Source organism: Lampetra fluviatilis, unplaced genomic scaffold, assembly GCF_964198595.1.
Source record: "Lampetra fluviatilis unplaced genomic scaffold, kcLamFluv1.1 SCAFFOLD_695, whole genome shotgun sequence".
In the NCBI taxonomy this organism is placed as follows: Eukaryota; Metazoa; Chordata; class Hyperoartia; order Petromyzontiformes; family Petromyzontidae; genus Lampetra; species Lampetra fluviatilis.
The window spans coordinates 5001-32500 of NW_027621738.1; the positions used below are offsets into that span (position 1 = coordinate 5001).

Sequence of the window (27500 nt, forward strand, 5' to 3'; positions counted from 1 at the left end):
TCGAACTCCTGTGTGGTGACGACCCCGCCTGCCACCACCACCACCACACTCACCACCACCACCACCACCACCACACTCACCCCCACCACCACCACCACCACCCAACTCACCTCGAACTCCTGTGTGGTGACGACCCCGCCTGCCACCACCACCACCACACTCACCACCACCACCACCACCACCACACTCACCACCACCACCACCACCACCACCCCCCTCACCTCGAACTCCTGTGTGGTGACGACCCCGCCTGCCACCACCACCACCACACTCACCCCCCTCACCACCACCACCACCCCCCTCACCCCCCACCACCACCCCCCTCACCTCGAACTCCTGTGTGGTGACGACCCCGCCTGCCACCACCACCACCACACTCACCACCACCACCACCACCACCACCACCCCCCTCACCTCGAACTCCTGTGTGGTGACGACCCCGCCTGCCACCACCACCACCACACTCACCACCACCACCACCACCACCACCACCCCCTCACCCCACCACCACCACCCTCACCTCGAACTCCTGTGTGGTGACGACCCCGCCTGCCACCACCACCACCACACTCACCACCACCACCACCACCACCACCACCCCCCTCACCTCGAACTCCTGTGTGGTGACGACCCCGCCTGCCACCACCACCACCACACTCACCCCCTCACCACCACCACCACCCCACACCCCACCACCACCCCCCTCACCTCGAACTCCTGTGTGGTGACGACCCCGCCTGCCACCACCACCACCACACTCACCACCACCACCACCACCACCACCACCACCCCCCTCACCTCGAACTCCTGTGTGGTGACGACCCCGCCTGCCACCACCACCACCACACTCACCACCACCACCACCACCACCACCACCCCCCTCACCTCGAACTCCTGTGTGGTGACGACCCCGCCTGCCACCACCACCACCACACTCACCACCACCACCACCACCCCCCCCCTCACCTCCGAACTCCTGTGTGGTGACGACCCCGCCTGCCACCACCACCACCACACTCACCACCACCCCCACCACCACCACCACCCCCCTCACCTCGAACTCCTGTGTGGTGACGACCCCGCCTGCGACGAGCTGCTCGGCATAGCGACGCAGTAACGGGGACCTGCTGCTTGCAGCGGCTGCGTGAACATCGGTTCGTCGACCTCGTTTGTGGCCGTTCTTGCGGTAGCTCACCTGGAGACACACACGCGGACAGAGACACGGGGAGAGAGACACGGGGAGAGAGACACGGGGTAAGGGGAGAGAGGGGAGAGAGACACGGGGAGAGGGGAGAGAGACACGGGGAGAGAGACACGGGGAGAGGGGAGAGAGGGGAGAGAGACACGGGGAGAGAGACACGGGGAGAGGGGAGACAGACACGGGGAGAGGGGAGAGGGGAGAGAGACACGGGGAGATAGACACGGGGGGAGAGACACGAGGAGAGAGACACGGGGAGAGGGGAGAGAGGGGAGAGAGGGGGGAGGGGAGAGGGGAGAGGGGAGAGAGACACGGGGAGAGAGACACGGGGAGAGGGGAGAGAGGGGAGAGAGGGGAAGAGAGGGGAGAGAGACACGGGGAGAGAGACACGGGGAGAGGGGAGAGAGACACGGGGAGAGGGGAGAGGGGAGAGAGACACGGGGAGAGAGACACGGAGAGAGGGGGGGAGAGAGACACGGGGGGGGGGAGGGAGAGACCACGGGGGGGGGAGAGAGAGACACGGGGAGAGAGGGGAGAGGGGAGAGAGACACGGGGAGATAGACACGGGGGGAGAGACACGGGGAGAGAGAGAGAGACACGGGGGGGGGGGGGGGGGGGGGGGGGGGGGGGGGGGAGGCATTGGCAAATGAACCTTATGGCAATCGACATCCCCACCCCCTCACTCACCAGGTCCACCACCCACCCAGCCCCCCACCCACCCACCCACTCACTCACTCACTCACCCACCCACTCACTCACTCACCCACTCACTCACCCACTCACTCACTCACCCACCCACCCACTCACCCACTCACTCACTCACTCACCCACCCACCCACTCACCCACCCACCCACTCACTCACTCACCAGGTCCACCACCACGTCTTTGTGGAAGCAGTTTCCCCACTCGGCTGCCACCCTGCACACGTAGACTACGGCCTCTCTCACTCACTCAGTCACTCACTCACTCATCCACCCACTCACTCACCCACTCACTCACTCACCCACTCACTCACTCACCCACTCACCCACTCACCCACTCACTCACTCACCCACTCACTCACTCACTCACCCAGTCACCCACTCACTCACTCAGTCACTCACTCAGTCACTCACTCACCCAGTCACCCATTCACCCACTCACTCACTCACTCACCCACTCACCCACTCACCCACCCACTCACTCACCCACTCACTCACCCACTCACCCACTCACTCACTCACTCACCCACCCACTCACTCACTCACACACTCACCCACTCACTCACTCACTCACCCACTCAGTCACTCACTCAGTCACTCACCCACTCACTCACTCACTCACCCACTCACTCACTCACCCACTCACCCACTCACCCACTCACTCACCCACTCACTCACTCACCCACTCACCCACTCACCCACTCACTCACTCACTCACCCAGTCACCCACTCACTCACTCAGTCACTCACTCAGTCACTCACTCACCCAGTCACCCATTCACCCACTCACTCACTCACTCACCCACTCACCCACCCACCCACTCACCCACTCACCCACTCACCCACTCACTCACTCACTCACTCACCCACCCACTCACTCACTCACTCACCCACTCAGTCACTCACTCAGTCACTCACTCAGTCACTCACTCACTCACCCACTCACTCACCCACTCACTCACTCACTCACTCACCCACTCACTCACTCACCCACTCACTCACCCACTCACTCACTCACTCACCCACCCACTCACTCACCCACTCACTCACTCACCCACCCACCCACCCACTCACTCACCCACCCACCCACTCACTCACTCACCCACTCACTCACCCCCCCACTCACCCACCCACCCACCCACTCCACTCACTCACCCCCCCCCACTCACTCACCCACTCACCCACCCCACTCACCAGGTCCACCACCACGTCTTTGTGGAAGCAGTTTCTCCACTCGGCTGCCACCCTGCACACGTAGACGACGGCCTCACTCACTCACTCAGTCACTCACTCAGTCACTCACTCACTCACCCACCCACCCACTCACTCACTCACTCACCCACTCACCCACTCACCCACTCACTCACCAGGTCCACCACCACGTCTTTGTGGAAGCAGTTTCTCCACTCGGCTGCCACCCTGCACACGTAGACGACGGCCTCACTCACTCACTCAGTCACTCACCCACTCACCCACACCACTCACCCACTCACCCACTCACCCACTCACCCACTCACCCACTCACTCACCAGGTCCACCACCACGTCTTTGTGGAAGCAGTTTCTCCACTCGGCTGCCACCATGCACACGTAGACGACGGCCTCACTCACTCACTCAGTCACTCACTCACTCACCCACTCACCCACTCACTCACTCACCCACTCACCCACTCACCCACCCACTCACCCACTCACCACCCACCCACTCACTCACCAGGTCCACCACCACGTCTTTGTGGAAGCAGTTTCTCCACTCGGCTGCCACCCTGCACACGTAGACGACGGCCTCACTCACTCACTCAGTCACTCAGTCAGTCACCCAGTCACTCCACCCACTCACTCACCCCCCCCACTCACTCACCCACTCACCCACTCACCCCACCCACCCACTCACTCACCAGGTCCACCACCACGTCTTTGTGGAAGCAGTTTCTCCACTCGGCTGCCACCCTGCACACGTAGACGACGGCCTCACTCACTCACTCAGTCACTCAGTCAGTCACCCAGTCACTCACCCACTCACCCACTCACTCACCCCCCCCACTCACTCTCACCCACTCACCCACTCACCCACCCACCCACTCACTCACCAGGTCCACCACCACGTCTTTGTGGAAGCAGTTTCTCCACTCGGCTGCCACCCTGCACACGTAGACGACGGCCTCACTCACTCACTCAGTCACTCACTCAGTCACTCACTCACTCACCCACTCACCCCACCCTCACTCACTCACCCACTCACCCACTCACCCACCCACTCACCCACTCACCCCACCCACCCACTCACTCACCAGGTCCACCACCACGTCTTTGTGGAAGCAGTTTCTCCACTCGGCTGCCAACCTGCACACGTAGACGACGGCCTCACTCACTCACTCAGTCACTCAGTCAGTCACCCAGTCACTCACCCACTCACCCACTCACTCACCACCCCCACTCACCTCACCCACTCACCCACTCACCCACCCACCCACTCACTCACCAGGTCCACCACCACGTCTTTGTGGAAGCAGTTTCTCCACTCGGCTGCCACCCTGCACACGTAGACGACGGCCTCACTCACTCAGTCACTCAGTCAGTCACCCAGTCACCCACTCACTCACCCACTCACTCACTCACCCACTCACCCACCCACCCACCCACTCACCAGGTCCACCACCACGTCTTTGTGGAAGCAGTTTCTCCACTCGGCTGCCACCCTGCACACGTAGACGACGGCCTCACTCACTCACCCACTCAGTCACCCACTCAGTCAGTCACCCACCCACTCACCCACTCACTCACCCACCCACCCACTCACCAGGTCCACCACCACGTCTTTGTGGAAGCAGTTTCTCCACTCGGCTGCCACCCTGCACACGTAGACGACGGCCTCACTCACTCACTCAGTCACTCAGTCAGTCACCCAGTCACCCACTCACTCACCCACTCACTCACTCACCCACTCACCCACCCACCCACCCACTCACCAGGTCCACCACCACGTCTTTGTGGAAGCAGTTTCTCCACTCGGCTGCCACCCTGCACACGTAGACGACGGCCTCACTCACTCACTCAGTCACTCACTCACTCACCCACTCACCCACTCACTCACTCACCCACTCACCCACTCACCCACCCACTCACCCACTCACTCACACCCACCCACCCACTCACTCACCAGGTCCACCACCACGTCTTTGTGGAAGCAGTTTCTCCACTCGGCTGCCACCCTGCACACGTGGACTACGGCCTCACTCACTCACTCAGTCACTCAGTCACCCCCCCACTCACTCACCCACTCACCCACTCACCCACTCACCCACCCACCCACCCACTCACCAGGTCCACCACCACGTCTTTGTGGAAGCAGTTTCTCCACTCGGCTGCCACCACCCTGCACACGTAGACGACGGCCTCACTCACTCACTCAGTCACTCACTCAGTCAGTCACTCAGTCACTCACTCACCCACTCACCCACTCACCCACTCACCCACTCACCCACTCACTCACTCAGTCACTCACTCACTCACCCACTCACCCACTCACTCACTCACCCACTCACCCACTCACCCACCCACTCACCCACTCACCCACCCACCCACTCACTCACCAGGTCCACCACCACGTCTTTGTGGAAGCAGTTTCTCCACTCGGCTGCCACCCTGCACACGTAGACGACGGCCTCACTCACTCACTCAGTCACTCACTCAGTCACTCACTCACTCACCCACTCACCCACTCATCCACCCACCCACTCACTCACCAGGTCCACCACCACGTCTTTGTGGAAGCAGTTTCTCCACTCGGCTGCCACCCTGCACACGTAGACGACGGCCTCACTCACTCACTCAGTCACTCACTCAGTCAGTCACTCAGTCAGTCACTCAGTCACTCACTCACCCACTCACCCACTCACCCACCCACTCACCCACTCACTCACCCACCCACCCACCCACTCACCAGGTCCACCACCACGTCTTTGTGGAAGCAGTTTCTCCACTCGGCTGCCACCCTGCACACGTAGACGACGGCCTCACTCACTCACTCAGTCACTCACTCACTCACCCCACTCACCCACTCACTCACTCACCCACTCACCCACTCACCCACCCACTCACCCACTCACCCACCCACCCACCCACTCACCAGGTCCACCACCACGTCTTTGTGGAAGCAGTTTCTCCACTCGGCTGCCACCCTGCACACGTAGACGACGGCCTCGGGGTCGTCGGCGTTGACGTGGAAGATCGGCGCGTTGACGACGCGCGCCACGTCCGTGCAGTACGGAGAGGAACGGGAAGAACGCGGGTCCGTCGTGAAGCCAATCTGGAGAGAGACACGCGGAGAGAGACACGCGGAGAGAGAGACACGGGGAGAGAGACACGGGGAGAGAGACACGGTGAGAGAGAGACACGGGGAGAGAGACACGGGGAGAGAGGGAGAGAGAGAGACACGGGGAGAGAGAGAGACACAGGGAGAGAGACACGGGGAGAGAGAGAGACACGGGGAGAGAGACACGGGGAGAGAGGGAGAGAGAGAGACACGGGGAGAGAGACACGGGGAGAGAGAGAGACACGGGGAGAGAGAGAGACATGGGGAGAGAGACACGGGGAGAGAGGGGAGAGAGACACGGGGAGAGAGAGAGACACGGGGAGAGAGACACGGTGAGAGAGAGAGACACGGGGAGAGAGACACGGGGAGAGAGGGGAGAGAGACACGGGGAGAGAGAGAGACACGGGGAGAGAGACACGGTGAGAGAGAGAGACACGGGGAGAGAGACACGGGGAGAGAGGGGAGAGAGACACGGGGAGAGAGAGAGACACGGGGAGAGAGAGAGACACGGGGGAGAGAGACACGGGGAGAGAGGGAGAGAGAGAGACACGGGGAGAGAGAGAGACACGGGGAGAGAGAGAGACACGGGGAGAGAGACACGGGGAGAGAGGGGAGAGAGACACGGGGAGAGAGAGAGACACGGGGAGAGAGACACGGGGAGAGAGGGAGAGAGAGAGACACGGGGAGAGAGAGAGACACGGGGAGAGAGAGAGACACGGGGAGAGAGACACGGGGAGAGAGGGGAGAGAGACACGGGGAGAGAGAGAGACACGGGGAGAGAGACACGGTGAGAGAGAGAGACACGGGGAGAGAGACACGGGGAGAGAGGGGAGAGAGACACGGGGAGAGAGAGAGACACGGGGAGAGAGACACGGTGAGAGAGAGAGACACGGGGAGAGAGACACGGGGAGAGAGGGGAGAGAGACACGGGGAGAGAGAGAGACACGGGGAGAGAGACACGGTGAGAGAGAGAGACACGGGGAGAGAGACACGGGGAGAGAGGGAGAGAGAGAGACACGGGGAGAGAGAGAGACACGGGGAGAGAGAGAGACACGGGGAGAGAGACACGGGGAGAGAGGGGAGAGAGACACGGGGAGAGAGAGAGACACGGGGAGAGAGACACGGTGAGAGAGAGAGACACGGGGAGAGAGACACGGGGAGAGAGGGGAGAGAGACACGGGGAGAGAGAGAGACACGGGGAGAGAGACACGGTGAGAGAGAGAGACACGGGGAGAGAGACACGGGGAGAGAGGGGAAAGAGACACGGGGGAGAGAGAGAGACACGGGGAGAGAGACACGGTGAGAGAGAGAGACACGGGGAGAGAGACACGGGGAGAGAGGGGAGAGAGACACGGGGAGAGAGAGAGACACGGGGAGAGAGACACGGTGAGAGAGAGAGACACGGGGAGAGAGACACGGGGAGAGAGGGAGAGAGAGAGACACGGGGAGAGAGACACGGTGAGAGAGAGAGACACGGGGAGAGAGACACGGGGAGAGAGGGAGAGAGAGAGACACGGGGAGAGAGACACGGTGAGAGAGAGAGACACGGGGAGAGAGACACGGGGAGAGAGGGAGAGAGAGAGACACGGGGAGAGAGAGAGACACGGGGAGAGAGAGAGACACGGGGAGAGAGACACGGGGAGAGAGGGGAGAGAGACACGGGGAGAGAGAGAGACACGGGGAGAGAGACACGGTGAGAGAGAGAGACACGGGGAGAGAGACACGGGGAGAGAGGGGGAGAGAGACACGGGGAGAGAGAGAGACACGGGGAGAGAGACACGGTGAGAGAGAGAGACACGGGGAGAGAGACACGGGGAGAGAGACACGGGGAGAGAGGGGAGAGAGACACGGTGAGAGACACGGGGAGAGAGAGAGACACGGGGAGAGAGAGAGACACGGTGAGAGACACGGGGAGAGAGAGAGACACGGGGAGAGAGACACGGTGAGTGAGAGAGACACGGGGAGAGAGGGGAGAGAGACACGGTGAGTGAGAGAGACACGGGGAGAGAGAGAGACACGGTGAGAGACACGGGGAGAGAGAGAGACACGGGGAGAGAGACACGTCCGTGCAGTACGGAGAGGAACGCGAAGAACGCGGGTCCGTCGTGAAGCCAATCTGGAGAGAGACACGCGGAGAGAGACACGCGGAGAGAGACACGCGGAGAGAGACACGCGGAGAGAGGGGAGAGAGACACGGGGAGAGAAAGAGACACGGGGAGAGAAAGAGACACGGGGAGAGAGACACGGTGAGTGAGAGAGACACGCGGAGAGAGGGGAGAGAGACACGGGGAGAGAGAGAGACACGGGGAGAGAGACACGGTGAGAGAGAGAGACACGGGGAGAGAGACACGGGGAGAGAGGGGAGAGAGACACGGGGAGAGAGAGAGACACGGGGAGAGAGACACGGTGAGAGAGAGAGACACGGGGAGAGAGACACGGGGAGAGAGGGGAGAGAGACACGGGGAGAGAGAGAGACACGGGGAGAGAGACACGGTGAGAGAGAGAGACACGGGGAGAGAGACACGGGGAGAGAGGGGAGAGAGACACGGTGAGAGAGAGAGACACGGGGAGAGAGACACGGTGAGAGAGAGAGACACGGGGAGAGAGACACGGGGAGAGAGGGGAGAGAGACACGGGGAGAGAGAGAGACACGGGGAGAGAGACACGGGGAGAGAGAGAGACACGGGGAGAGAGACACGGTGAGTGAGAGAGACACGGGGAGAGAGGGGAGAGAGACACGGTGAGTGAGAGAGACACGGGGAGAGAGAGAGACACGGTGAGAGACACGGGGAGAGAGAGAGACACGGGGAGAGAGACACGGTGAGTGAGAGAGACACGGGGAGAGAGGGGAGAGAGGGGAGAGAGACACGGGGAGAGAGACACGGGGAGAAAGAGAGACACGGGGAGAGAGACACGGTGAGTGAGAGAGACACGGGGAGAGAGGGGAGAGAGACACGGTGAGTGAGAGAGACACGGGGAGAGAGAGAGACACGGTGAGAGACACGGGGAGAGAGAGAGACACGGGGAGAGAGACACGGTGAGTGAGAGAGACACGGGGAGAGAGGGGAGAGAGGGGAGAGAGACACGGGGAGAGAGACACGGGGAGAAAGAGAGACACGGGGAGAGAGAGAGACACGGTGAGAGACACGGGGAGAGAGACACGGGGAGTGAGAGAGACACGGGGAGTGAGACACGAGGAGAGAGGGGAGAGAGGGGAGAGAGACACGGGGAGAGAGACACGGGGAGAAAGAGAGACACGGGGAGTGAGAGAGACACGGTGAGAGACACGGGGAGAGACACGGGGAGAGAGACACGGGGAGAGAGGGGAGAGAGGGGAGAGAGACACGGGGAGAGAGACACGGGGAGAAAGAGAGACACGGGGAGAGAGAGAGACACGGTGAGAGACACGGGGAGAGAGACACGGGGAGTGAGAGAGACACGGGGAGTGAGAGAGACACGGTGAGAGACACGGGGAGAGACACGGGGAGAGAGAGAAACACGGGGAGAGAGGGGAGAGAGGGGAGAGAGACACGGGGAGAGAGACACGGGGAGAGAGACACGGGGAGAAAGAGAGACACGGGGAGAGAGAGAGACACGGTGAGAGACACGGGGAGAGAGACACGGTGAGTGAGAGAGACACGGTGAGAGACACGGGGAAAGAGACACGGGGAGTGAGAGAGACACGGGGAGAGACACGGGGAGAAAGAGAGACACGGGGGAGAGAGACACGGGGAGAGAGACACGGTGAGTGAGAGAGACACGGGGAGAGAGAGAGACACGGTGAGAGACACGGGGAGAGAGACACGGGGAGTGAGAGAGACACGGTGAGAGACACGGTGAGAGACACGGGGAGAGAGACACGGGGAGTGAGAGAGACACGGGGAGAGACACGGTGAGAGACACGGGGAGAGAGACACGGGGAGTGAGAGAGACATGGTGAGAGACAGGGTGAGAGACACGGGGAGAGAGACACGGGGAGTGAGAGAGACACGGGGAGAGACACGGGGAGAGAGAGACACGGGGAGAGAGACACGGTGAGAGAGGGGAGAGAGACACGGGGAGAGACACGGGGAGAGAGACACGGTGAGAGACACGGGGAGAGAGACACGGGGAGTGAGAGAGACACGGGGAGAGACACGCGGAGAGAGAGACACGGGGAGAGAGGCACGGTGAGAGAGGGGAGAGAGACACGGGGTGAGAGACACGGGGAGAGAGACACGCGGAGAGAGACACGGGGAGAGAGACACGGAGAGAGAGACACGGTGAGAGACACGGAGAGAGACACGGGGAGAGAGACACGGAGAGAGAGACACGGTGAGAGACACGGGGAGAGAGACACGGGGAGAGAGACACGGTGAGAGAGACACGGGGAGAGAGACACGGGGAGAGACACGGGGAGAGACACGGGGAGAGAGACATGGGGAGAGACACGGAGAGAGACACGGGGTGAGAGACACGGGGAGAGAGACACGGGGAGAGAGGGGAGAGAGACACGGGGAGAGAGACACGGGGAGAGGGGAGAGAGACACAGTGAGAGAGGGGAGAGAGACACGGGGAGAGAGACACGGTGAGAGAGACACGGGGAGAGAGACACGGTGAGAGAGACACGGTGAGAGAGACACGGGGAGAGAGACACGGGGAAAGACACGGGGAGAGACACGGAGAGAGACACGGGGAGAGAGACACGGAGAGAGAGACACGGGGAGAGAGAGAGACACGGGGAGAGAGACACGGGGAGAGAGGGGAGAGAGACACGGAGAGAGAGACACGGGGAGAGAGAGACGCGGAGAGAGAGACACAGGGAGAGAGACACGGGGGGAGAGAGAGACACGGGGAGAGAGACACAGGGAGAGAGACACGGAGAGAGAGACACGGTGAGAGAGAGACACGGGGAGAGAGACACGGAGAGAGAGACACGGGGAGAGAGACACAGGGAGAGAGACACGGGGAGAGAGACACGGGGAGAGACACGGGGAGAGAGGGGAGAGAGACACGGAGAGAGAGACACGCGGAGAGAGAGACACGGGGAGAGACGGGAGAGAGACAGAGTGAGAGAGACAGAGTGTGTGAGTGAGTGAGTGGGTGTGTGAGTGGGTGACTGAGTGAGTGAGTGGGTGAGTGGGTGAGTGAGTGAGTGAGTGAGTGGGTGAGTGAGTGAGTGAGTGGGTGAGTGGGTGAGTGAGTGAGTGAGTGAGCGAGCGAGCGAGTGTGTGAGTGTGTGAGTGTGTGAGTGACTGAGTGACTGAGTGAGTGACTTACTGACTGAGTGACTGACTGACTGAGTGGGTGAGTGGGTGAGTGAGTGGGTGAGTGGGTGAGTGAGTGAGTGAGTGGGTGAGTGGGTGAGTGAGTGAGTGGGTGAGTGAGTGAGTGAGTGAGTGGGTGAGTGAGTGAGTGAGTGGGTGAGTGAGTGAGTGAGTGAGTGGGTGAGTGGGTGAGTGGGTGAGTGGGTGAGTGGGTGAGTGAGTGGGTGAGTGAGTGAGTGAGTGGGTGAGTGGGTGAGTGGGTGAGTGGGTGAGTGAGTGAGTGAGTGAGTGGGTGAGTGAGTGAGTGAGTGGGTGAGTGAGTGAGTGAGTGAGTGGGTGAGTGGGTGAGTGAGTGGGTGAGTGAGTGAGTGAGTGAGTGGGTGAGTGGGTGAGTGAGTGGGTGAGTGAGTGGGTGAGTGAGTGGGTGAGTGGGTGAGTGAGTGGGTGAGTGAGTGAGTGAGTGAGTGGGTGAGTGAGCGAGCGGACGAGTGACTGAGTGGTGAGTGAGTGAGTGGGTGAGTGGGTGAGTGAGTGGGTGAGTGAGTGAGTGAGTGAGTGACTGACTGACTGACTGAGTGGGTGAGTGGGTGAGTGTGTGAGTGAGTGGGTGAGTGAGTGGGTGAGTGACTGACTGACTGAGTGGTGAGTGAGTGAGTGAGTGGGTGAGTGAGTGGGTGAGTGGGCGAGTGAGAGTCATCCCACCTGGTTGTTGACCACCACGTGGATGGTTCCGTGCGTGGTGTAGGAGGGGAGGTCGCTGAGGTGGAACGTCTCGTACACGATGCCTTGGCCGGCAAACGCAGCGTCTCCGTGCATCAAGATGGACATCACCTGGTGCAGAGACACACAGAGACACACAGAGACACACAGAGACACACAGAGACACACGGAGACACACGGAGACACACAGAGAGACACACACACAGACACAGAGAGACACACAGAGAGACACACACACAGACACACAGAGACACACAGAGAGACACACAGAGAGACACACACACAGACACACAGAGACACACAGAGACACACAGACACACACACAGAGACACACACAGAGAGACACACAGAGAGACACACACACAGACACACAGAGACACACAGAGAGACACAGACACACAGAGACAGAGAGAGACACACAGAAAGACACACACACAGACACACACACAGACACACAGAGACACACACAGAGACACACAGAGACACACACAGAGACACACAGAGAGACACACACACAGACACACAGAGACACACACAGAGACACACACACAGACACACAGAGACACACACAGAGACACACACACAGACACATAGAGACACACAGAGAGACACACACAGAGACACACACAGAGACACACACACAGACACACAGAGACACACACAGAGACACACACACAGACACACAGAGACACACACAGAGACACACACACAGACACACAGAGACACACAGAGAGACACACACAGAGACACACACAGAGACACACACAGAGACACACACACAGACACACAGAGACACACAGAGAGACACACACAGAGACACACACACAGACACACAGAGACACACACAGAGACACACAGAGACACAGAGTCAGAGGAGAATTGCTCACCACCACCCTCACCACGCTCACCACCACCCTCACCCTCACCACCCTCACCACCACCCTCACCACGCTCACCACCCTCACCACCACCCTCACCACCACCCTCACCCTCACCACGCTCACCACACACTCACCACCCTCACCCTCACCACCCTCACCACCCTCACCACCACCACCCTCACCACCACCCTCACCACGCTCACCACCCTCACCACCACCCTCACCACCACCCTCACCACACACTCACCACCCTCACCCTCACCACGCTCACCACACACTCACCACCCTCACCCTCACCACCCTCACCCTCACCACCCTCACCACCACCACCCTCACCACCACCCTCACCACCCTCACCACCCTCACCACCACCCTCACCACACACTCACCACCCTCACCCTCACCACGCTCACCACCCTCACCCTCACCACGCTCACCACCCTCACCACCACCCTCACCACCACCCTCACCACACACTCACCACCCTCACCCTCACCACGCTCACCCCCCCCACCACCCTCACCCCCCCCACCCCCACCCTCACCCTCACCACCCTCACCCTCATCACGCTCACCACCCTCACCACCACCCTCACACTCACCACCCTCACCACCACCCTCACCACGCTCACCACCCTCACCACCACCCTCACCACCCTCACCACCCTCACCACCCTCACCACCACCCTCAACCTCACCACCCTCACCACCACCCTCACCCTCACCACCCTCACCACCACCCTCACCCTCACCACCCTCACCACCACCCTCACCCTCACCACCCTCACCACCACCCTCACCCTCACCACCCTCACCACCACCCTCACCCTCACCACCCTCACCACCCTCACCACCACCCTCACCACGCTCACCACCCTCACCACCCTCACCACCACCCTCACCACCCTCACCCTCACCCTCACCACCACCCTCACCACCACCCTCACCCTCACCACCCTCACCACCCTCACCACCCTCACCACCACCCTCACCACCACCCTCACCCTCACCACCCTCACCACCCTCACCACCCTCACCACCACCCTCACACTCACCACCCTCACCACCACCCTCACCACGCTCACCACCCTCACCACCACCCTCACCACGCTCACCACCCTCACCACCACCCTCACCCTCACCACCCTCACCACCCTCACCACCCTCACCACCACCCTCACACTCACCACCCTCACCACCACCCTCACCCTCACCACCCTCACCACCACCCTCACCACGCTCACCACCCTCACCACCACCCTCACACTCACCACCCTCACCACCACCCTCACCACGCTCACCACCCTCACCACCACCCTCACACTCACCACCCTCACCACCACCCTCACCACGCTCACCACCCTCACCACCACCCTCACCACCCTCACCACCCTCACCACCACCCTCACACTCACCACCCTCACCACCACCCTCACCACCACCCTCACCTCCACACACTCACCCTCACCACCCTCACCACCCTCACCACCACCCTCACCCTCACCACCCTCACCACCCTCACCACCACCCTCACCACCACCCTCACCCTCACCACCCTCACCACCACCCTCACCACGCTCACCACCCTCACCACCACCCTCACCACCACCCTCACCACCACCCTCACCCTCACCACCCTCACCACCCTCACCACCCTCACCACCACCCTCACCCTCACCACCCTCACCACCACCATCATCACGCTCACCACCCTCACCACCACCCTCACACTCACCACCCTCACCACCACCCTCACCACGCTCACCACCCTCACCACCACCCTCACACTCACCACCCTCACCACCACCCTCACCACGCTCACCACCCTCACCACCACCCTCACCCTCACCACCCTCACCACCACCCTCACCACCACCCTCACCTCCACACACTCACCCTCACCACCCTCACCACCCTCACCACCACCCTCAACCTCACCACCCTCACCACCACCCTCACCTCCACACACTCACCCTCACCACCCTCACCACCCTCACCACCCTCACCACCACCCTCAACCTCACCACCCTCACCACCACCCTCACCCTCACCACCCTCACCACCACCCTCACCCTCACCACCCTCACCACCACCCTCACCACGCTCACCACCCTCACCACCACCCTCACCACCACCCTCACCACCACCCTCACCCTCACCACCCTCACCACCCTCACCACCACCCTCACCCTCACCACCCTCACCACCACCCTCATCACGCTCACCACCCTCACCACCACCCTCACCACGCTCACCACCCTCACCACCACCCTCACACTCACCACCCTCACCACCACCCTCACCACCCTCACCACCACCCTCACCACGCTCACCACCCTCACCACCACCCTCACCCTCACCACCCTCACCACCACCCTCACCTCCACACACTCACCCTCACCACCCTCACCACCCTCACCACCACCCTCAACCTCACCACCCTCACCACCACCCTCACCTCCACACACTCACCCTCACCACCCTCACCACCCTCACCACCCTCACCACCACCCTCAACCTCACCACCCTCACCACCACCCTCATCACGCTCACCTCCACACACTCACCCTCACCACCCTCACCACCCTCACCACCACCCTCAACCTCACCACCCTCACCACCCTCACCACCACCCTCACCACGCTCACCTCCACACACTCACCCTCTGTCCCTCCGTGTTCCCGTGGTAGAACTGCTCACTCACCACCCTCACCACCATCACCACCCTCACCCCACACTCACCCCACACTCACCCTCACCCCCCCCACCCTCACCCTCACCCCACACTCACCCTCACCCCCCCACCCTCACCACCACCCTCACCCTCACCACACTCACCACCCTCACCCTCACCACCCTCACCACGCTCACCACCACCCTCACCACCACCCTCACCCCACACTCACCCTCACCACCACCAACCTCACCCTCACCACCCTCACCACCCTCACCCTCACCACCCCACACCCTCACCCTCACCCCACACTCACCCTCACCCCACACTCACCCTCACCCCACACTCACCCTCACCCCCCCCCACCCTCACCACACTCACCACCCTCACCCTCACCACCCTCACCACGCTCACCACCACCCTCACCACCACCCTCACCCCACACTCACCCTCACCACCACCAACCTCACCCTCACCACCCTCACCCTCCCCACCCTCACCACCCTCACCCTCACCACCCCACACCCTCACCCTCACCCCACACTCACCCTCACCACCCCACACCCTCACCCTCACCCCACACTCACCCTCACCCCCCCCACCCTCACCCTCACCACACTCACCCTCTTGCCCTCCGTGTCCCCACGGTAGAACTGCTCTGCCTTGGTCTTGCCCTGCACGACGCTCACCCACCCTCACCACCCTCACCACGCTCACCCTCACCACCCTCACCACGCTCACCTCCACACACTCACCCTCACCACCCTCACCACCCTCACCACCACCCTCAACCTCACCACCCTCACCACCACCCTCATCACGCTCACCTCCACACACTCACCCTCACCACCCTCACCACCCTCACCACCACCCTCAACCTCACCACCCTCACCACCACCCTCATCACGCTCACCTCCACACACTCACCCTCACCACCCTCACCACCCTCACCACCCTCACCACCACCCTCAACCTCACCACCCTCACCACCACCCTCATCACGCTCACCTCCACACACTCACCCTCACCACCCTCACCACCCTCACCACCACCCTCAACCTCACCACCCTCACCACCCTCACCACCACCCTCAACCTCACCACCCTCACCACCCTCACCACCACCCTCACCACGCTCACCTCCACACACTCACCCTCTGTCCCTCCGTGTTCCCGTGGTAGAACTGCTCACTCACCACCCTCACCACCATCACCACCCTCACCCCACACTCACCCCACACTCACCCTCACCCCCCCCACCCTCACCCTCACCCCACACTCACCCTCACCCCCCCACCCTCACCACCACCCTCACCCTCACCACACTCACCACCCTCACCCTCACCACCCTCACCACGCTCACCACCACCCTCACCACCACCCTCACCCCACACTCACCCTCACCACCACCAACCTCACCCTCACCACCCTCACCACCCTCACCACCCTCACCCTCACCACCCCACACCCTCACCCTCACCCCACACTCACCCTCACCCCACACTCACCCTCACCCCACACTCACCCTCACCCCCCCCCACCCTCACCACACTCACCACCCTCACCCTCACCACCCTCACCACGCTCACCACCACCCTCACCACCACCCTCACCCCACACTCACCCTCACCACCACCAACCTCACCCTCACCACCCTCACCCTCCCCACCCTCACCACCCTCACCCTCACCACCCCACACCCTCACCCTCACCCCACACTCACCCTCACCACCCCACACCCTCACCCTCACCCCACACTCACCCTCACCCCCCCCACCCTCACCCTCACCACACTCACCCTCTTGCCCTCCGTGTCCCCACGGTAGAACTGCTCTGCCTTGGTCTTGCCCTGCACGACGCTCACCCACCCTCACCACCCTCACCACGCTCACCCTCACCACCCTCACCACGCTCACCCTCACCACCACCACCCTCACCACACTCACCACCCTCACCCCCCTCACCACACTCACCCTCTTGCCCTCCGTGTCCCCACGGTAGAACTGCTCTGCCTTGGTCTTGCCCTGCACGACGGGGTCTACGGCCTCCAGGTGCGACGGGTTCGCCACCAGAGACAGGGTGATGTCCCTGTTGGTCACGCGGTTGATGCGTTCGTGGTACATGCCCAGGTGGTATTTGACGTCGCCTGAGCCCTGCGGGTGACACGGTGGGTGGGTGAGTGGGTGGGTGGGTGAGTGGGTGGGTGGGTGGGTGAGTGGGTGGGTGGGTGGGTGAGTGGGTGGGTGGGTGAGTGGGTGGGTGGGTGAGTGGGTGGGTGAGTGAGTGAGTGGGTGGGTGGGTGGGTGGGTGAGTGGGTGGGTGGGTGAGTGGGTGGGTGGGTGAGTGGGTGGGTGGGTGAGTGGGTGGGTGAGTGAGTGAGTGGGTGGGTGGGTGGGTGAGTGGGTGGGTGGGTGAGTGAGTGGGTGGGTGAGTGGGTGAGTGAGTGGGTGGGTGGGTGAGTGAGTGAGTGAGTGAGTGGGTGGGTGGGTGAGTGGGTGGGTGAGTGGGTGAGTGGGTGGGTGGGTGAGTGAGTGGGTGGGTGGGTGAGTGAGTGGGTGGGTGGGTGGGTGGGTGGGTGGGTGGGTGAGTGAGTGGGTGGGTGGGTGGGTGAGTGAGTGGGTGGGTGAGTGGGTGAGTGAGTGGGTGGGTGGGTGAGTGAGTGGGTGGGTGGGTGGGTGGGTGAGTGGGTGACACGGTGTGTGGGTGAGTGAGTAGGTGAGTTATTGAGTGAGCGAGCGAGCGGTGAGTGAGTGAGCGGCAGGCAGGGTGAGGGGACGCGTGGTGGTGGTGGTTCACACACAGCGTGCCGCGTGAGTGGGTGGGTGAGTGAGTGGGTGAGTTAAGGAGCGAGCGAGCGAGCGGGTGAGCGAGCGAGCGAGCGAGCGGGTGAGTGAGCGAGTGAGCGAGTGAGTGGGCGAGCGAGCGAGCGAGCGAGTGGGTGAGCGGCAGGCAGGGTGAGGGGACGCGTGGTGGTGGTGGTGGTTCACACCCAGCGTGCCGCGTCTCTCACCTCATCTGCTGCTTCCAGCTTAGACTCAAACTGACAGAAGATCTGCTCCAATTCCTTGCGGATGACATTAGCCAGGACATTGAGACGCCCCCTGGGAGAGAGACACGGGGAGAGAGAGACACGGGGAGAGAGACACGGGGAGAGAGGGGAGAGACACGGAGAGGGAGACACGGGGAGAGAGACACGGGGGGAGAGACACGGGGGGAGAGACACGGGGAGAGAGAGACACGGGGGGAGAGACACGGGGGGAGAGACACGGGGAGAGAGACACGGGGAGAGAGACACGGGGGGAGAGACACGGGGGGAGAGACACGAGGAGAGAGACACGGGGAGAGAGACACGGGGAGAGAGACACGGGGAGAGAGACACGGGGAGAGAGACACGGGGGGAGAGACACGGGGGGAGAGACACGGGGAGAGAGACACGGGGAGAGAGACACGGGGAGAGAGACACGGGGAGAGAGACACGGGGGGAGAGACACGGGGGGAGAGACACGGGGAGAGAGACACGGGGAGAGAGACACGGGGAGAGAGACACGGGGAGAGAGACACGGGGGGAGAGACACGGGGGGAGAGACACGGGGAGAGAGAGACACGGGGAGAGAGACACGGGGGGAGAGACACGGGGGGAGAGACACGGGGAGAGAGACACGGGGAGAGAGACACGGGGAGAGAGACACGGGGAGAGACACGGGGAGAGAGACACGGGGAGAGAGACACGGGGAGAGAGACACGGGGAGAGAGACACGGGGAGAGAGACACGGTGAGAGAGACACGGGGAGAGAGACACGGGGAGAGAGACACGGGGAGAGAGACACGGGGAGAGAGACACGGTGAGAGAGACACGGGGAGAGAGACACGGGGAAACAGACACGGGGAGAGAGACACGGGGAGAGAGACACGGGGAGAGAGACACGGTGAGAGAGACACGGGGAGAGAGAGACACGGGGAGAGACATGGGGAGAGAGACACGGGGAGAGAGACGGTGAGAGAGACACGGGGAGAGAGACACGGGGAGAGAGACACGGGGAGAGAGACACGGGGAGAGAGACACGGTGAGAGAGACACGGGGAGAGAGACACGGGGAAACAGATGGTGGTGATGATGGTGGTGATGGTGGAGGTGGTGGTGGTGGAGGTGGTGGAGGTGATGATGGTGGTGGTGATGGTGGAGGTGGTGGTGGTGGAGGTGGTGGTGGAGGTGGTGGTGGTGATGATGGAGGTGGTGGTGGTGGTGATGGTGGTGATGGTGATGATGATGATGGTGGAGGTGATGACGATGATGATGGTGGTGATGGTGGAGGTGATGATGATGATGGTGGAGGTGATGACGATGGTGACGATGATGGTGACGATGATGGTGACGATGATGGTGATGATGATGATGGTGATGATGGTGGTGATGATGATGGTGATGATGATGGTGACGATGGTGACGATGATGGTGATGGTGATGATGGTGATGATGGTGGTGATGATGATGGTGATGATGATGGTGACGATGATGATGGTGGAGGTGGTGATGGTGGAGGTGATTGTCCACCTGTGGGGCATGCCCATGATGATGGTGACGATGATGATAACGATGATGATGATGACGATGACGACAATAATGATGGTGGAGGTGGTGATGGTGGAGGTGATTGTCCACCTGTGGGGCATGCCCATGATGATGGTGACGATGATGATGAAGGTGATGATGATGATGGTGGAGGCGGTGATGGTGGAGGTGATTGTCCACCTGTGGGGCATGCCCATGATGATGGAGTCGATGATGATGATGACGATGATGGTGACGATGACGATGGTGGAGGTGGTGATGGTGGAGGTGATTGTCCACCTGTGGGGCATGCCCATGATGATGGTGACGATGACGATGACGATGGTGGAGGTGGAGATGGTGGAGGTGATTGTCCACCTGTGGGGCATGCCCATGATGATGGAGTCGATGATGATGACGACGACGATGGTGACGATGACGATGACGATGGTGGAGGTGGTGATGGTGGAGGTGATTGTCCACCTGTGGGGCATGCCCATGATGATGGTGACGATGATGATGACGACGATGATGGTGACGATGACGATGGTGGAGGTGGTGATGGTGGAGGTGATTGTCCACCTGTGGGGCATGCCCATGATGATGGAGTCGATGATGATGGCGACGATGATGGTGACGAAGATTTTGACGACGATGATGATGACGATGACGATGGTGGAGGTGGTGATGGTGGAGGTGATTGTCCACCTGTGGGGCATGCCCATGATGATGGAGTCGATGATGATGGCGACGATGACGATGATGACAATAACGATGGTGGAGGTGGTGATGGTGGAGGTGATTGTCCACCTGTGGGGCATGCCCATGATGATGGAGTCGATGATGATGGCGACGATGACGATGATGACAATAACGATGGTGGAGGTGGTGATGGTGGAGGTGATTGTCCACCTGTGGGGCATGCCCATGATGATGGAGTCGATGATGATGGCGACGATGATGGTGACGAAGATTTTGACGACGATGATGATGACGATGACGATGGTGGAGGCGGTGATGGTGGAGGTGATTGTCCACCTGTGGGGCATGCCCATGATGATGGAGTCGATGCCCATGGCGCTGGAGGTGTCCACCAGCGTCTTCAGTGCCGGGATGAGCGACTCACAACCCTCGACCCCAAAACGCTTCTCAGACGCAAACTTCTTCGCCAGAAACTCCTCAAACCTTCACCACACAGAGAGGGCGACTCCGTGGGTGACTCTGTGGGTGACTTTGTGGGTGACTCTGTGTGTGTCTCTGTGTGTCTCTGTGTGTGACTCTGTGTGTGTCTCTGTGTGTCTCTGTGGGTGACTCTGTGTGTGTCTCTGTGTGTGACTCTGTGTGTGACTCTGTGTGTGACTCTGTGGGTGACTCTGTGGGTGACTCTGTGGGTGACTCTGTGGGTGACTTTGTGGGTGTCTCCGTGGGTGTCTCCGTGTGTGACTCTGTGGGTGTCTCTGTGGGTGACTCTGTGTGTGTCTCTGTGGGTGACTCTGTGGGTGACTCTGTGTGTGACTCTGTGTGTGTCTCTGTGTGTGTCTCTGTGTGTGTCTCTGTGGGTGACTCTGTGGGTGACTCTGTGTGTGTCTCTGTGTGTGACTGTGTGTGACTCTGTGTGTGACTCTGTGTGTGTCTCTGTGGGTGACTCTGTGGGTGACTCTGTGTGTGTCTCTGTGGGTGACTCTGTGTGTGTCTCTGTGTGTGTCTCTGTGTGTGACTCTGTGGGTGACTCTGTGGGTGTCTCTGTGGGTGTCTCTGTGGGTGACTCTGTGTGTGACTCTGTGGGTGTCTCTGTGGGTGTCTCTGTGTGTGTCTCTGTGTGTGTCTCTGTGTGTGACTCTGTGGGTGACTCTGTGTGTGTCTCTGTGTGTGTCTCTGTGGGTGTCTCTGTGTGTGTCTCTGTGGGTGTCTCTGTGGGTGTCTCTGTGGGTGTCTCTGTGGGTGACTGTGTGTGTCTCTGTGTGTGTCTCTGTGTGCGTCTCTGTGGGTGTCTCTGTGGGTGTCTCTGTGGGTGACTCTGTGGGTGTCTCTGTGTGTGTCTCTGTGTGTGACTCTGTGTGTGACTCTGTGTGTGTCTCTGTGTGTGTCTCTGTGGGTGTCTCTGTGGGTGACTCTGTGTGTGTCTCTGTGTGTGACTCTGTGGGTGACTCTGTGTGTGTCTCTGTGTGTGTCTCTGTGTGTGACTCTGTGGGTGACTCTGTGGGTGTCTCTGTGGGTGACTCTGTGGGTGACTCTGTGTGTGACTCTGTGTGTGACTCTGTGTGTGTCTCTGTGTGTGACTCTGTGGGTGACTCTGTGGGTGTCTCTGTGTGTGACTCTGTGGGTGACTCTGTGGGTGACTCTGTGTGTGACTCTGTGGGTGACTCTGTGTGTGTCTCTGTGGGTGACTCTGTGTGTGTCTCTGTGGGTGACTCTGTGTGTGACTCTGTGTGTGACTCTGTGGGTGACTCTGTGTGTGTCTCTGTGGGTGACTCTGTGTGTCTCTGTGGGTGACTCTGTGTGTGACTCTGTGTGTGACTCTGTGGGTGACTCTGTGTGTGTCTCTGTGTGTGTCTCTGTGGGTGACTCTGTGTGTGACTCTGTGGGTGACTCTGTGTGTGACTCTGTGTGTGTCTCTGTGGGTGACTCTGTGGGTGTCTCTGTGTGTGACTCTGTGGGTGACTCTGTGTGTGACTCTGTGTGTGTCTCTGTGGGTGACTCTGTGGGTGACTCTGTGTGTGACTCTGTGTGTGTCTCTGTGTGTGTCTCTGTGGGTGACTCTGTGTGTGACTCTGTGGGTGACTCTGTGTGTGACTCTGTGTGTGACTCTGTGGGTGTCTCTGTGTGTGTCTCTGTGTGTGACTCTGTGGGTGTCTCTGTGGGTGACTCTGTGGGTGTCTCTGTGGGTGTCTCTGTGGGTGACACTGTGGGTGACTCTGTGGGTGACTCTGTGGGTGACTCTGTGTGTGACTCTGTGGGTGACTCTGTGAGTGTCTCTGTGTGTGACTCTGTGTGTGACTCTGTGGGTGACTCTGTGTGTGTCTCTGTGGGTGACTCTGTGTGTGACTCTGTGGGTGACTCTGTGTGTGTCTCTGTGTGTGTCTCTGTGTGTGACTCTGTGTGTGTCTCTGTGGGTGACTCTGTGGGTGACTCTGTGGGTGACTCTGTGTGTGTCTCTGTGGGTGTCTCTGTGTGTGTCTCTGTGGGTGTCTCTGTGTGTGACTCTGTGTGTGTCTCTGTGTGTGTCTCTGTGTGTGTCTCTGTGGGTGACTCTGTGTGTGTCTCTGTGGGTGACTCTGTGTGTGACTCTGTGGGTGTCTCTGTGGGTGACTCTGTGTGTGTCTCTGTGGGTGACTCTGTGAGTGACTCTGTGAGTGACTCTGTGTGTGTCTCTGTGTGTGTCTCTGTGTGTGTCTCTGTGGGTGTCTCTGTGGGTGTCTCTGTGGGTGTCTCTGTGGGTGACTCTGTGTGTGTCTCTGTGGGTGTCTCTGTGGGTGTCTCTGTGGGTGTCTCTGTGGGTGACTCTGTGTGTGACTCTGTGGGTGTCTCTGTGGGTGTCTCTGTGTGTGTCTCTGTGTGTGTCTCTGTGTGTGTCTCTGTGTGTGTCTCTGTGTGTGACTCTGTGGGTGACTCTGTGGGTGACTCTGTGGGTGTCTCTGTGTGTGACTCTGTGTGTGTCTCTGTGTGTGTCTCTGTGTGTGTCTCTGTGTGTGTCTCTGTGTGTGTCTCTGTGTGTGTCTCTGTGTGTGTCTCTGTGTGTGTCTCTGTGGGTGACTCTGTGTGTGTCTCTGTGTGTGTCTCTGTGTGTGTCTCTGTGTGTGTCTCTGTGTGTGTCTCTGTGGGTGTCTCTGTGGGTGACTCTGTGTGTGACTCTGTGTGTGTCTCTGTGTGTGTCTCTGTGTGTGTCTCTGTGGGTGTCTCTGTGGGTGACTCTGTGTGTGTCTCTGTGGGTGACTCTGTGTGTGTCTCTGTGTGTGTCTCTGTGTGTGTCTCTGTGTGTGACTCTGTGTGTGTCTCTGTGTGTGACTCTGTGTGTGACTCTGTGTGTGTCTCTGTGGGTGACTCTGTGGGTGACTCTGTGTGTGTCTCTGTGGGTGTCTCTGTGGGTGACTCTGTGTGTGACTCTGTGTGTGTCTCTGTGGGTGTCTCTGTGTGTGACTCTGTGTGTGTCTCTGTGTGTGTCTCTGTGGGTGACTCTGTGGGTGACTCTGTGTGTGACTCTGTGTGTGACTCTGTGGGTGACTCTGTGTGTGTCTCTGTGGGTGACTCTGTGTGTGTCTCTGTGGGTGACTCTGTGTGTGACTCTGTGTGTGACTCTGTGGGTGACTCTGTGTGTGTCTCTGTGGGTGACTCTGTGTGTCTCTGTGGGTGACTCTGTGTGTGACTCTGTGTGTGACTCTGTGGGTGACTCTGTGTGTGTCTCTGTGTGTGTCTCTGTGGGTGACTCTGTGTGTGACTCTGTGGGTGACTCTGTGTGTGACTCTGTGTGTGTCTCTGTGGGTGACTCTGTGGGTGTCTCTGTGTGTGACTCTGTGGGTGACTCTGTGTGTGACTCTGTGTGTGTCTCTGTGGGTGACTCTGTGGGTGACTCTGTGTGTGACTCTGTGTGTGTCTCTGTGTGTGTCTCTGTGGGTGACTCTGTGTGTGACTCTGTGGGTGACTCTGTGTGTGACTCTGTGTGTGACTCTGTGGGTGTCTCTGTGTGTGTCTCTGTGTGTGACTCTGTGGGTGTCTCTGTGGGTGACTCTGTGGGTGTCTCTGTGGGTGTCTCTGTGGGTGACACTGTGGGTGACTCTGTGGGTGACTCTGTGGGTGACTCTGTGTGTGACTCTGTGGGTGACTCTGTGAGTGTCTCTGTGTGTGACTCTGTGTGTGACTCTGTGGGTGACTCTGTGTGTGTCTCTGTGGGTGACTCTGTGTGTGACTCTGTGGGTGACTCTGTGTGTGTCTCTGTGTGTGTCTCTGTGTGTGACTCTGTGTGTGTCTCTGTGGGTGACTCTGTGGGTGACTCTGTGGGTGACTCTGTGTGTGTCTCTGTGGGTGTCTCTGTGTGTGTCTCTGTGGGTGTCTCTGTGTGTGACTCTGTGTGTGTCTCTGTGTGTGTCTCTGTGTGTGTCTCTGTGGGTGACTCTGTGTGTGTCTCTGTGGGTGACTCTGTGTGTGACTCTGTGGGTGTCTCTGTGGGTGACTCTGTGTGTGTCTCTGTGGGTGACTCTGTGAGTGACTCTGTGAGTGACTCTGTGTGTGTCTCTGTGTGTGTCTCTGTGTGTGTCTCTGTGGGTGTCTCTGTGGGTGTCTCTGTGGGTGTCTCTGTGGGTGACTCTGTGTGTGACTCTGTGGGTGTCTCTGTGGGTGTCTCTGTGTGTGTCTCTGTGTGTGACTCTGTGGGTGACTCTGTGGGTGACTCTGTGGGTGTCTCTGTGTGTGACTCTGTGGGTGTCTCTGTGTGTGTCTCTGTGTGTGTCTCTGTGGGTGACTCTGTGGGTGACTCTGTGTGTGACTCTGTGGGTGACTCTGTGTGTGACTCTGTGTGTGACTCTGTGGGTGACTCTGTGTGTGACTCTGTGTGTGACTCTGTGGGTGACTGTGTGTGTCTCTGTGTGTGTCTCTGTGTGTGACTCTGTGGGTGACTCTGTGTGTGTCTCTGTGTGTGTCTCTGTGGGTGTCTCTGTGGGTGTCTCTGTGGGTGTCTCTGTGTGTGACTCTGTGTGTGTCTCTGTGGGTGTCTCTGTGGGTGTCTCTGTGGGTGTCTCTGTGTGTGTCTCTGTGTGTGTCTCTGTGTCTCTGTGTGTGTCTCTGTGTGTGTCTCTGTGTGTGTCTCTCTCCGTGTCTCTGTGTGTGTCTCACTGAGTGGAGCGGACAAGTCGAGCCAGCAGGGTGCGTCGCTCCTCATTGCTGAGCTGCATCGCTCCGTGTCTCTCTGTGTGTGTCTCTGTGTCTCTGTGTCTCTGTGTGTGTCTCTGTGTCTCTGTGTGTGTCTCTGTGTGTGTCTCTCTCTGTGTCTCTGTGTGTGTCTCTGTGTGTGTCTCCGTGTCTCTGTGTGTGTCTCTGTGTCTCTGTGTGTGTCTCTGTGTGTGTCTCTCTCCGTGTCTCTGTGTGTGTCTCACTGAGTGGAGCGGACAAGTCGAGCCAGCAGGGTGCGTCGCTCCTCATTGCTGAGCTGCATCGCTCCGTGTCTCTCTGTGTGTGTCTCTGTGTCTCTGTGTGTGTCTCTGTGTCTCTGTGTGTGTCTCTGTGTGTCTCTCCGTGTCTCTGTGTGTGTCTCTGTGTGTCTCTGTGTGTGTGTCTGTGTGTGTCTCTGTGTCTCTGTGTGTGTCTCTGTGTGTGTCTCTGTGTGTGTCTCTGTGTGTGTCTCTGTGTGTGTCTCTGTGTGTGTCTCTGTGTGTGTCTCCGTGTCTCTGTGTGTGTCTCACTGAGTGGAGCGGACAAGGCGAGCCAGCAGCGTGCGTCGCTCCTCATTGCTGAGCTGCATCGCTCCGTGTCTCTCTGTGTGTGTCTCTGTGTCTCTGTGTGTGTCTCTGTGTCTCTGTGTCTCTCTCTGTGTCTCTCTCCGTGTCTCACTGAGTGGAGCGGACAAGTCGAGCCAGCAGGGTGCGTCGCTCCTCATTGCTGAGCTGCATCGCTCCGTGTCTCTCTGTGTGTGTCTCTGTGTCTCTGTGTGTGTCTCTGTGTGTGTCTCTGTGTGTGTCTCTGTGTGTGTCTCTGTGTGTGTCTCTGTGTGTGTCTCTGTGTGTGTCTCTGTGTCTCTGTGTCTCTCTCCGTGTCTCTGTGTGTGTCTCTGTGTGTGTCTCTGTGTCTCTGTGTGTGTCTCTGTGTGTGTCTCTGTGTGTGTCTCTGTGTGTGTCTCTGTGTGTGTCTCTGTGTGTGTCTCTGTGTCTCTGTGTGTGTCTCTGTGTCTCTGTGTGTGTCTCTGTGTCTCTGTATGTGTCTCTGTGTCTCTGTGTGTGTCTCTGTGTCTCTGTGTGTGTCTCTGTGTCTCTGTGTGTGTCTCTGTGTGTGTCTCTGTGTGTGTCTCTGTGTCTCTGTGTGTGTCTCTGTGTCTCTGTGTGTGTCTCTGTGTCTCTGTGTGTGTCTCTGTGTGTGTCTCTGTGTGTGTCTCTGTGTGTGTCTCAGTGTGTGTCTCCGTGTCTCTGTGTGTGTCTCCGTGTCTCTGTGTGTGTCTCAGTGTCTCTCTCCGTGTCTCTGTGTGTGTCTCACTGAGTGGAGCGGACAAGGCGTGCCAGCAGGGTGCGTCGCTCCT

At 59.9% G+C, this 27500-nt stretch overlaps 1 protein-coding gene across 1 annotated transcript in view; it reads right to left on the minus strand.

Annotated features, from left to right (window-relative positions):
- The window catches only part of LOC144955634 (2-oxoglutarate dehydrogenase complex component E1-like), a gene marked incomplete at its 3' end in the record, with an annotated part of 49185 nt that overhangs the window by 4442 nt on the left and 17243 nt on the right, over window positions 1–27500 (minus strand). Inside the window, 8 exon segments of the mRNA XM_078885805.1 lie at window positions 1055–1131; window positions 1134–1170; window positions 1172–1195; window positions 6029–6208; window positions 12163–12291; window positions 17707–17886; window positions 18744–18834; window positions 21320–21466. Coding sequence (XP_078741931.1) covers window positions 1055–1131; window positions 1134–1170; window positions 1172–1195; window positions 6029–6208; window positions 12163–12291; window positions 17707–17886; window positions 18744–18834; window positions 21320–21466 — 865 coding nt within the window.